Source organism: Neodiprion lecontei, chromosome 1 (assembly GCF_021901455.1).
Source record: "Neodiprion lecontei isolate iyNeoLeco1 chromosome 1, iyNeoLeco1.1, whole genome shotgun sequence".
Taxonomy (NCBI): domain Eukaryota; kingdom Metazoa; phylum Arthropoda; class Insecta; order Hymenoptera; family Diprionidae; genus Neodiprion; species Neodiprion lecontei.
Genome location: NC_060260.1, coordinates 28,472,381 through 28,484,643, shown reverse-complemented (window position 1 = coordinate 28,484,643; position 12,263 = coordinate 28,472,381). Strand labels below are relative to the sequence as shown.

General features: G+C 39.9%; 1 protein-coding gene and 1 long non-coding RNA gene across 9 annotated transcripts in view; one reads left to right on the top strand and one right to left on the bottom strand.

The window, feature by feature from the left end:
* LOC107223611 (dual 3',5'-cyclic-AMP and -GMP phosphodiesterase 11) overlaps positions 1-5,455 on the top strand; it is a 92,440-nt gene extending 86,985 nt beyond the window's left edge. For 7 of the 8 annotated variants that reach the window (XM_015663378.2, XM_015663387.2, XM_046746866.1 and 4 more), the window contains 9 exons: positions 3-100; positions 208-271; positions 538-773; positions 893-992; positions 1,166-1,423; positions 1,796-1,905; positions 2,050-2,455; positions 3,075-3,158; positions 3,297-5,455. In XM_015663378.2, coding sequence (XP_015518864.1) covers positions 3-100; positions 208-271; positions 538-773; positions 893-992; positions 1,166-1,423; positions 1,796-1,905; positions 2,050-2,455; positions 3,075-3,158; positions 3,297-3,503 — 1,563 coding nt within the window. In that variant the 3' untranslated portion in view covers positions 3,504-5,455. The remainder of the gene's footprint in view (positions 1-2; positions 101-207; positions 272-537; positions 774-892; positions 993-1,165; positions 1,424-1,795; positions 1,906-2,049; positions 2,456-3,074; positions 3,159-3,296) is intronic. The other variant, XM_046746865.1, reaches the window with a different exon arrangement.
* A 1,830-nt stretch (positions 5,456-7,285) lies between these two features.
* LOC107223602 lies at positions 7,286-11,933 on the bottom strand. The gene is made up of 3 exons (XR_006902485.1): positions 11,621-11,933; positions 10,105-10,236; positions 7,286-9,111 (listed from the first exon to the last, which is right to left on the bottom strand). It is a non-coding gene; the product is annotated as an uncharacterized LOC107223602 (long non-coding RNA).
* Between the last annotated feature and the right edge of the window lie 330 nt (positions 11,934-12,263).

The following is a 12,263-nucleotide window of genomic DNA, read 5'->3' as shown; positions in this document are numbered from 1 at the left end:
AGGTACTTTTGGTCCACAAGGCGTCGAAGATCAGCTTCTCCCGCGTCTTTGACTTCGAGGCGAATGACCTCGCCGGAGAGGATTCGGATTCCCGCACTAGGTGAATGAAGTTTGTAATTGCCATTCCATTTTTTATTTACACCTTTTACAGATGGTGTATAAAGTTCTCCTAATTTAACCCATGGTTATTTTTTTCACGTCTTACAGTCCCTTTGAAAGCAGATTTCCTATCAACGTCGGTATTACCGGTTACGTAGCGACGACCGGAGAGGTGAGTCTTTAATTTTTTTTTTTTTTACAATTACTCTCCATCCATTTCACCGCGAGCTGAAATTCTTCCATTAGAGACTAACACGATTTGCTATTTCATCATTGTCATCGATATTATTTCCGAAAGTAAAAGTATAATATTGACAGTATGATTCGGACGCAATTTTACTCGGTCAGAATGGATATTTGTGAATATTTTTCAGTTCGTAATAGTTTATCGTTCCTGACCAGTGCAATACTTCTTACATTGTATTACTCCTTCAACAGACGGTGAACATCCCCAACGCCTACGAGGACGTCAGGTTCGACCCGTCGGTTGACGACGGCACAGGGTTCCGCCACCGTGGAATTCTTTGTATGCCAATCAAGAACTCGTCGGGGCAGATAATAGGCGTTATTCAACTGATAAACAAGTTCGACGACCTCGCGTTTACTAAAAATGACGAGAACTTCGTCGAGGCGTTTGCCATTTTCTGTGGTATGGGTATCCACAACACTCACATGTGAGTAATGCCGTAATTGAGCCGTTTTCACCCGGGAAATATAAATTATACCGTTTAATTTATCAATACGTAATGTGTCAAGAAAGTAAATTATTTTGTTTCTTTGATTCCATTTACAGGTATGAAAAGGCTGTAATAGCGATGGCGAAGCAGAGCGTCACCCTTGAGGTTTTGAGTTATCACGCTTCAGCGTCTCTAGAAGACGCGTTAAGACTGAGGGTTAGTTCATTCAAATCAAAAGTATCTTATGCGTTGATCTGAAACCGAGACGATTCTAGAGATATAATACGGATTTCATAATTCTTTTAACTCTCACGACCGGAGTCTTCGTCTCGAAACAATTAGCCAAATGTCGATACTTACATTTATTTTTGGGCATTTGCTCCACTCAGCAGGAATTGCGGGTTCCTTCTTCGGCGCATTTCCAGCTCCACGATTTTAAGTTCGACGACATTCATATGCAGGACGACGAGACGCTCGCTGCCTGTCTTCGCATGTTCCTAGATCTCGACTTTGTCGAACGATTTCACATAGATTACGAAGTTCTTTGCCGATGGTTACTCAGTGTCAAGAAGAATTACAGGAACGTCACGTATCATAACTGGCGGCACGCTTTCAACGTGTCACAGATGATGTTTGCCATCCTGACGGTAAGTCCAGTGGAAATATCAATTTTATTGCACTTTAACTCCGTCTTAACGACCAGCGATGACGCATGACGTGAAAAATTCCGAACTTTGGTTCCAAATAAAATCTTCACCACCACACCAGTAGTTATTTTTAAACAAGGAAAAACAAAGAATACGTAAAAAAAGTCGATATATTTGATAATTTGTTATTTTCATCGTAAACCGAGTTTCGATACAAGGAGAATTTAATTAAAATTGTTTTGCCAAACCTTTTGAGACAAATATTTTCGTATCTACACGAATATACGACAAAAATTTCTTTGGGGAATTCTTTACATTCCAGTGATCAGACTTTTTTTTAAATACACCTAATGCTGTCGTTCGTTTTTTCAGGCCACTCAATGGTGGAAAATCTTCGGAGAAATCGAATGCCTGGCATTAATAATTGCCTGCTTGTGTCACGATCTTGATCACCGGGGCACCAACAACTCGTTTCAAATCAAGTAAGCTGTTTCTTCGTCGAATACAATCCAACCCCGTCCGTATAAATACATAATATATAATATCCGAGTCGATGAAAGTTGGCATAACTTCTTCTGCGGGTTGAAGAACGCTCGTAACAGAGGGATTGTTTTTTGTCGATTTAGAGCGTCTTCGCCGTTGGCACGGCTTTATTCCACGTCTACGATGGAACACCATCACTTCGACCAGTGCTTGATGATTCTTAGCAGCCACGGTAATCAGATCCTAGCGAACGTCTCTCCGGACGAATATTCCCGAATAGTCAAGGTCCTGGAGGAGGCCATCCTGTCGACCGATTTGGCCGTCTATTTTCGCAAGAGAGGAGCGTTCCTCAGTTTAGCCCAGGGTGGGTCGTACAATTGGGCGCTTGGTGAACACCGTGAACTGTTACGTGGTATGTTGATGACTGTCTGCGACTTGGCAGCAATCACAAAACCCTGGGAGGTAGAAAAACGCGTCGCCGAACTCGTGAGCACTGAGTTCTTCCAACAGGGTGACATCGAGAGACAAACACTGAACATTACTCCTATTGTAAGTAGATTCGGCGAACTTGCAGTCCCCCTTAATTATGAGCCGCGTATCCACCGCCTGTGCCAAAGCACAATCTTGTCACATTCAATCTCGAATTTACCTGATCCTCGGCTGTAATTACCAGCGTAATTTGCAGACATGAATTAGTTTTTGACACACTTTGAAAGTAGGAAATTCAATGGAGCTCTAACCATTTGGAATAATTCTCTCCCGACACGCGTAAGTACAACACGAGTCTCCACACCCCTGTCACTGTTATTAGAAAGACATTTTCCGATGAAATTTTACTTTATTTTTCTCCTATCCATGCCAGATAAGGTGAGTCAGGTGCCTGGAATTTCACGAAATAATCTACTACCGGCGAACAGGTATTCGATGATTTACGAAAGTGAGATTCTTGGAGCTTAACGTTCGGGAAACAGTTTTGCTCTCGGTTTTCCCGTTGCTGGCACACGCGGTGTTTTTTTTTTTCTCTTCCGCAGTCAGTACTGGTATTCAATAATCATAACAACTTACTGAAAACACTTTGTTGCGTATGTTCTCATATTGACATTTGAAGAAGATCGTTAATCGACGAAAAATAAAAGTTTTAAATATCACACAAACCTTGTAATTACAGGATATTATGAACAGAGAAAAAGAGGACCAACTACCGATGATGCAAGTCGACTTTATCGATTCAATTTGCCTTCCCATATATGAGGTAGGCCGAGCTTCATGCCAAATACCAATTGCACAATTTTGACTAGACTAACTAGAACAAAGATTGTGAATTTATGACACTCGTTAAATGTATCAGAAAATAATTCATTGTTACGTAATGAATTGATTATCTTTACAGGCATTCGCGCTGCTATCGGACAAGCTAGAGCCATTGAGCGAAGGAGTTCGAAGTAACAAACAGCATTGGATTGAGATTGCAAATTCGCAAAGCGAAAGCATGAATCATCGTACGAATCACGATAGGTCCTTGGTTGAATCACCCTCGGAAAATTCGGACATCGATAATACTGAAGACACTAACGAGGGTCACAGTATCGAGCAGTAGATTATGCATAACGTCGGAACGATTATGCCTCCTCAATTTGACCTTCGATACCGTCCTCGCGATCCCTACTCGGCCAGCACTTGAACAGGATTAAATTCATGAGCTCTTTTCATGGTCGTGTCAGGGGATTGAGGGTGAACCGCGTTTTAAACCTGGCAAATATGTAAACAGCAATTCGAACTCACGTTGGGCTCTTTGTCAAAAGAGCTGACGCGATATTTGACTGAGTCTTCGGTTTAATTCAACGATTCGAGTCAGTCGGAAAGTTTTACCTATACAAAGTCCAAGTGTCAGGCATTTGCTTCGGTGATATTCGACGTGTTTCGACACAACCGCATTGGTGACCTCGTACAGCGAGTTTAATGGGACCATATAATAGCATCGAATTGCCGTTTAGTTTATGTGCAATGTAAGTGCAACTATACGGACACGGGGTGAATTCCGAATGGCTTGATACTTTGATTTTATAGATTTGCGTGTGGCTCGAAACTCTTTTCAAGCTACCGCCGTCACCGGTCGAAGCGAATCCTGATACTGACTGATACAAAGACTTAATTCTCGGTTCGTTCGCTCGGCGACAGAGCGATAGTATTGAAAAACGGCTATGATGCGCTAGGCACGACTTAAGCATATCTTAAGTTTTTAAGTGTAAATACCTAGATCGATGAATGGTTCAGTTTTCCTCCTCGAACATGAGCAACGACTAAGTGTGAATCGTCAAATCGTGATTTTAACCAAATTTTAAACGAATAAACAATTAAATGAAATAATAACCTAATTAAGAATTTAAAAAAAAATATAATCGTCATTTAAAAGGCTGTCAGGCGGGTGAGAACACGTTTTGAAATATTTGCTCTCTGTCACGGTGCTCTGTATACTATATGTCAAGGACATCAGCGCACCAATTATTTATTTAACTTTAAAAATAATATTATTACGATGTAGGGTCTAATGTAAGGAACGCTGCCAACGGTTGATTGCAATCCTATGTATTTAAACCGAAGAAAAACAGCATTCGAAAAATGAGAGAATAAGTAAGAAAAAAAAAGATGAAGAAATGAATTCGCAAAATAGCATGAATAGAACACCAAAGAAAAGCGAATTGAAAAATCAAGAACAATTTAATGAACAGTAAATATCTAACGACGTACTGCTTTGCGTCTGTAATAATGAACTGTTTGAATTCATGCAGAATATTTTAGCGAAATACCTAAACTTCTGATCTATATTATATATGAACGAGCATGTGGATGCTACTTTTGTACCTGATTGTATTTTATACAGCCATGCGGCGAACCGTTGGAGCGTTAATAATAGTAAGTAGTTTGATGAAAATTGCAGAAAAGTTTTATATATACATATACATATGCTAGGTACTAGATAAATAAATACACAATTATACGTATACACCTATATGTAGGCATACTGCGTGCGCAAAGGTATTTCTTTTTAATTAGCATTAACCAATATTATTAATTACTCCATAAAACCAGGATAAGTAAAAGACGAAAGGAAAGAAAAAATAATAATAATAGTGAAAACAATATTCAACCAAAGTGTATATTTATATCGAAAAAATCGAAAAGGTGCGGTCTTCTCGTTCATCATGTCTATGTCTTAATTAAAACAATTGTGTACTGAGTGAATAAAGAACTAGAAATATTTGTGCAAAATGGTGGACGCGCGCACAAAAACATAAATATTATGCACACCTCAGGCGCAACACGATACCGATACCGAAACGATTACCTTTTGAGAATTACCTGTACGTGTACATATAATAATATAAACATTTTCAACCGTCAGTCTAACGTGTAGCGAAGACCCGCTCGAAATTGAGGATACCGACATGTTTCGTCGCTGAGAGCGATAATCAGTTTGAGAAAAGCTTTGGTAACTTGAGTTTGCGAGAGTGTTTTCTCTACAGACGTACGGTGCGTGTTTGTTACTTACATCGCGTTGTGTCGTTAATGTTCCTTTATTCTTATACATGTTTCGTTGTTTTATCTTATTTTATTTAACGTTAGTTTTTCAACGATTAATTGATGATGAGTTGATATTGTCTAATCGTTGACGCAACCTACAGGTTTTAATTTAAACGCGAAACGACGTTGCTACGTATACAGATAAACAAAGAACATATGTATATTGTACAGTTTCGTGTAACTCGTCCATATAAGCAAAGAATATAAAAACATGATGATTATTGTTAAGGTGAATTACAGCACAAGAGTTATATAATATACATATAAATATAAATATATTACGTGAACAATATCTAATATATTAAAATGAAATTAAATTATATATTGTACTTACATTTCTTGATCCACGAGTGCTCATCCTTTTCCTTTTTCTTTCTCATCCATTTTACCTTGTGCCGTAATCTTCCTCGCCTTAATCATAAGACAGTAACGCGACATGATCTACTATCTCGGCAGAATCACGTCCGCGGAGAGCTCTCTGACAGGTAAATCTTTCGCGTCCTTCCACCGTTCAACGGATTGATCGCGTGTCTTGCTTTTTGCCTCGAAATTGATTTATTGACCATTCCGAGAATTTTATTTTACGAATCGGAAGAATACCGATTCGCTCACACTCCTTTATTCATTGCACCGAGGGACAATGAAGTGTTCATATGGTCGATAAGTTGAATATGGTCGATAATCGATAGTTTAGAAATCTGACTTTTGGATTTTCATAGCCCCATTTTTGCTCAATCTGTATTAACGAGCATTTATGGTGCCTCGCGAAATCAACTGCACGCCCTAGTTTGAAGGTATTTCAAAGTCGTTCGGAATAAGAAAGAAATCCGATGACATTGTATACGAAGTCAGTTGAATTGAGTTGAAATCAGCTGCAGTCGGTTAAAATCAGCTGAAATCATCTGAAATCACTTGAAATCATTAGAAGTCATGAATCACTTGTATACTAAAAGTCTGAGCAAATAGCCCGCCGGCTTACCCTGTAATTCAGTAAAAATGAAACGATATTTTTTCAAAAGGATTCAACGCATCTAATTCTTATTTAATCTTTTTTCAGTGTTGCAGGAGGTAAACGATATATATATATATATATATATATATGCATATATGTATATATAATATACATCTACTATAATATTATGTATACGACACGCCTTAAAAGCTAATATTTCTGAAAGGCCTGTATGTTTCAAGGGAATTTTTTTCATAAAACAGTCTTATTACACCAGTTTACTAGCCTTTTGAAGTGTAATCGAGTCAAGGTGAGGATTCCCTTCGTACCTATAGGCAGTCAAAGTAAATGCGTCCGCCGTAAAAGGTAAGAAGGAGAGATAGGATACTTTACAATGAAGTTATTACGAAGTTGAAAGAGTGTACGCGTAAAATATAAATGTTGTCTTTAGTGATTAAACACACAATACCGCACGTAGATTCTATACCTATGTAATATTTGTGTCGTGCAGACATTTGCCACAAAAATAATACTGGAACGATGTAATTTATACAACGACCAAAAAATTCACTATAAAAATATTCGCCATGTTTTTTTAGGAGTACTCCAGTGATTGTCAAACTTTGACTACACACCGCTTTGGGCATATTATTGAATACAGAAAAATTTTCAGGAGGTGAAAATTGTTCGTTCGAATGGAAAGGGGTTTTGCAATAATTTCACCGAGCTCTTTTGATTTGCATGTAACGCCAAGGGGGAGATGGGGGTTCGAATAATACACAGGTGTTTGTTAGCTACCAATTTGACTTGGTAATCGTAGAGTCCGTGTGTGCTGTCAGCGCGTAGAATCGAGTCGCGAAAATTTTTTACAACCTCGCTCACACTGTTTTTTTTTTTTTTTATCCATGTGGCTGTAAGTGATTTCAAAGAAAATCTTTTGCTGCGAATTACGCACGCTCATTCATACACGTAGGATATACTGACAGTAGCTGAATGCCTACGTATACCAACTGCACATTATAGATCTATCACTCAACGGATCTTAATTCAAGCAAATGAAATGCAACAACGGATCCCTTATCTCCCAAGCTCGCACTCTGCGCTGAATCCCCGGCCCATATTGAACGAACGTAATATCAACAAATCTTAAGCACATAAAAGAAGTTTCTTCAACCAATAGAAGGAAAATGAAGTCAAGCTTAAGAGGGTGCCCCCTGGTCGTACCGTAAACATGACTAGGTATACAGAACAAGATCAAGGGGGTGCCCTGGTCGATTTTGACGTTGACGTATATATCGCCAAATATCGAAGTCTACGTATTTCAAACGCGTAAAAGGGTTCATCAGTCCAACTCTATAAGCAATTGTGAACGAAAAAATTCCAATACATTTTCATTCGACGCAGAAGTAAAGAAACGGCGTGCTTTCTACGAAATTGCTTGCAATATTAAATTAGTAGAATCCATGCCGTTTCTTTATTTCTGCGTCGAATGAAAATATATTGGAATGTTTTTGTTCATAATTGCTTATGGAGTGGGACTGTTGAACCCTTTCACGCGTTTGAGATACGTCGACTGCAATATCCGGCGATATATGTATATGTCACGTCGAAATCGACCAGCGCACCCCCTAGGCTTGTTCTGTATAGCCATGTTTACGGTACGGCTGTCACCGGCCTCCAGTATTTTTCCGTTACCTAAGTTTTTGAATGAAATATTTAAAATGCAACATATCGATTTTTTGAGCCGTTGGTCGGTAATTATCAGTACTGGGACCAAATAGACCAAACAAAAATATCAATACATGTGAAATTCAATTTAATATTAATATAATTTAATTGTTTGTCAATTTTTTATCACGGATTATTTGTGGTTGGGTTATTTATGCCCGGTTATTTTTGTACGGGTTATTTTAATGCGGGTTATCAAGATCAGTCACCGTGATTATGGTACTTTTCATCAAAGTATGACAGTAAATAAATGGCTCAGTCACTACCAGCGAATATCAAATATTGTCAACTGCAAATCGTTAATTGCACAAACAAATCCGTATCTGGATATTCGCTCAAACGATCATTGCAATTGATACGGAAATTCTGCGTTCTTCACGCAGAACGAGATATGGAAAAATACGGGCGTGTCCATTATAATATGTGACCCGCTCAATTCACAGATAGGATGTCAACATTAATTGCGTATCTACCTAATTACGAATTATAGAACACGAATCAAACTACAATACGTACAGTGAAAAAGTATATAGCAATATATTTTTTTTATCTTCCTATAAAGTCACTTTATATCATAACTATAAAAATATTTGCGACCCGCGCGGGGTTTTCTGAATAACCAACATCGCCATCCGGGAATTATTTTCTCATTTCGAGTCTCGTACCCTTGTAGCATTGGAAAATATAAATCCATCCCGAGACCGTCTCGAAAAGCTGAACGAGAGGTCGGACAAGAATTACGATCAGGAATGGCCGGAGGTCAATGGGCCTCTTTGGCGATGCGATGATTGCGGACGACGGAGAGAACGAAGTTGTTACCGGCTCGCACCAGCCAATCGTGTGCCTGTGCGTGTGTCAGATTCTGCAGAGGACTGTCGTTGACTCTTATCAGGACGTCACCTGGCTGCAGCCCGGCATCGTCGGCCAAACTTCCCCGGGCCACCTTAATTCGGATTCAAAATTCGTTATTCTTATCTCACCCTTGAACATCGCGCGGTGTTGTTGGATGAGCAGTAAAAAATTTGAAGATGGTCGGATCGCGGGATCAAGAATCTCCTGATTCATTATTGAAGATGCAAGAACGAAATTAACGCGATAAAGATGGAGGAATCTTTAGCCGTTCGATTTTAAAACCTGCCCGAGTCTGCGCACGCATGATGGATAAAAAAGGAGGTCGTTCTACTCGTATGCTCCGAGTAACGATCAGTGGATAAGTTTCTGCCAGTTTCAAGTTATTTATAGACGGATATATTATGAATGATTTACCGACGGAAATACTAAGTTTCTCGGACATCTGTTGGTGTTCGGTATCGTTGAGCTTTGTGCAACCGCCTCGAGCGTTTGCAAGAAACTGGAACAATGCTATATTTGAGGATCGAATCTTTCTGAAAAACCAGCGTGATTCGAGTAGACGGTGTCTTTTGCTGAGGGGAAAATTTCGCTCGTTTCTCAGCTTGAATACCGGAATTACACGGTCAATGGTTATCCGTTCACTTCGCGTTAAGTGATACTTGACAGGCTTGACTGGGGAGGTGACAGAATCTTCGAGGTAGAGAAAACCGACGATAATTGAAGTACCAAAGCGTGCTTCGAGCTCATTAAAAGTAATTTCAAGATCGCTGATGAATCGATATCTCCGTTTCCGCACTCCCGAGCTTTCTACGAGCCTTTATTACGGAATTCGGAAAAACTTGTGAATGCAATCCAGGCTTTGTCATTCGCTTGTCGGTCACAGTGTGACGGTCTAATAATTAATTGAACAACTCCCCGTGAAAAGCCAGAGCTCTTTCCTTCGGCCACAAAGTATTTGCGGAGAAACGTGTTTGATGCTCGATCGAGATTAAAAATGGAAAAATCCCACCAGGAGTAAACGATTATGCAAAAAGGGAAGCAGGAATTGCGAATATTTGAAAAAACATGTGCTTTTTTTACTCACCCTGACAACCGTGAGTGGATGGGGAAAATCCGCTCCACCGGAAAGCCGGAATCCCCATGGGATGTTATTGAATTTGGAAAGCTTGATGTCTATCGCCATACCCTTGAGCCGCTGCACTGCACCGAATCGTTTCTGCGGAATATTTTTGAAAAAATCGCATGCATCAGCAATTATGGAAGGTACTGCGGACCGCATTGTGGCGAACAAACCACTTCCGTCAATTTCCAAAGCCACAATAATCGATTTACGGACGCAAACCTCTGAGGACAGAGTATCCTACCCACGTCAATTTGATCCTAAGTTGGGACCGGAACCAATCGTTGGAGCTCATCAAATTACAATATAATGCACTCATGGTTGCCATTTAGGGCTTACTTCCTGGAACTGTATTCCTTATACTGAACTCGAAATGGGAAAACTTGGAGCCGGCCTCTTCCTGAGTAACTTATGAGTCGGGTCAATATTCTTTTGCTCTTTTTGAGAAACTGCTTGCTTTAACATCATAGAACATTTACACGTTCATACAACAGATTTCTCCGTTTATTTCTGTCAATCATCCACGATACAATCTTTTGATACCTCATCTTTTGTGAACAATCTGGCTCAAAGATCATGTAGATTTACTGAACTTGACGGGAAATTATGCGTTGAAATGTCGTCGATCTGTGATTGAAACTGGAGGTATGAGTACTCGCGAAATTCGATCAATTTACGCGTGGAAAGGTTAAAGATGCTTGAGTGTCATGTATACGTTGTTTTTAATTTGCAGAGCTTAATGTCGAATTCGAGCTTAGTGCCCAAATTACGACGTGAAATGCGGACTGGTTTTATTTTTTGATACATTTCGGCCAAGTCCTAAACAATCGAATTGCACAAATTAATTAGTTTGGCGGATTTGGAGATCTTAATTTCAGACAGTATTCATCAGGACTCCTGCATCTCAGCATTCACAAGTCGCGGCGAGTAAAAGATAAGTGTGATTCAATAATTCGGTCCACGATTTTCGGTGAACTTCTTAAGTCGAAAGCTCAATTGCCTTTCAGTCAGCAAATTTGTCGCGGAATAAGGACAAGCTATTTAGGATAGAATACCAACTGCGTTTCACCCATTTCAGACATTCACGTTATTAATTCCAGCATTAACCGGTTGAAATTTCAACTTAGACGTTTGTTTGTTGCGAAAAAAAAATTCTCGAGACTCGTAATTATCGCCAAAGTTAACGCATTATTCGGAAGAGAATTTATTAAAAAAATTGTGCAATCCAGAATTTCAGTGGTATTCAAAATTACCTCAAGATGCTGGCGTGTTCTCATTGAAAATTGAAAATACCATCCTACGATCATCGATGATAACTTGAATATTTTTCAAAGGAAGAAATTTTGTTAATTTGCATATTATGGCTGGGTGATAGCCTTAGGCGTTACCCAGGTTCCTCAAATTCAAATTAAGTTTAATCAGTCGGTAAACATTTCCCGGCGCCCTGGCAACTTACTTATAGAGTCAGGAAGAAACTCACCGGCTTAGAAGCTGATCGTTACTGCGTAAATCCCCTGTACAAGAATTTATTCAAAGGTTGTTTATAATTCAACCGTGAGTGGGTCGCCCACCGCTTAGAGTAGGCTTTGCTTCGATCCTGTATCTTTTCCCTTTTTAATGAAGGTTCCAAGGCACTGGGATCCGATCGGATGTTAGCGGTTTATTCAAGGGGGAAACTGGGTCTGCGATAGTCTGAAGAAAGCGTGATTTCGCCACGAGTAGCAGCTGGCGACTGACTCCTGGGTAAACTTTCGGGTTCCGCACTCTTCCAAAGTCTATTATAGAATCGGATGGATGTACACGCGCCGGCTAGAAGTCTGCCGGGGAGTTAGAGGCTCCCACAGACCTACATACTATTTCCGATGCACCGTTCGCAGCGTTACAGACAAAAGCAAAGCGATGTAAGAGGTGGAACGGCAGAACAATTGTCGGCAAGTTGCCGAACAGTCGTTAGCGATATTGCGGATGAGTTACACCCGCCAACCGGATGTCGGCCAATTTATAATGGAGGAGAAGCGCTTCCGTCTTGACCCGTATTAGGACTCGCACTAACAGCTGGATGGTTCTGCACTCTAGTCAAATGCAGGAGAATTTTGGTTAACGAAGTAGAGACACTGCGGACC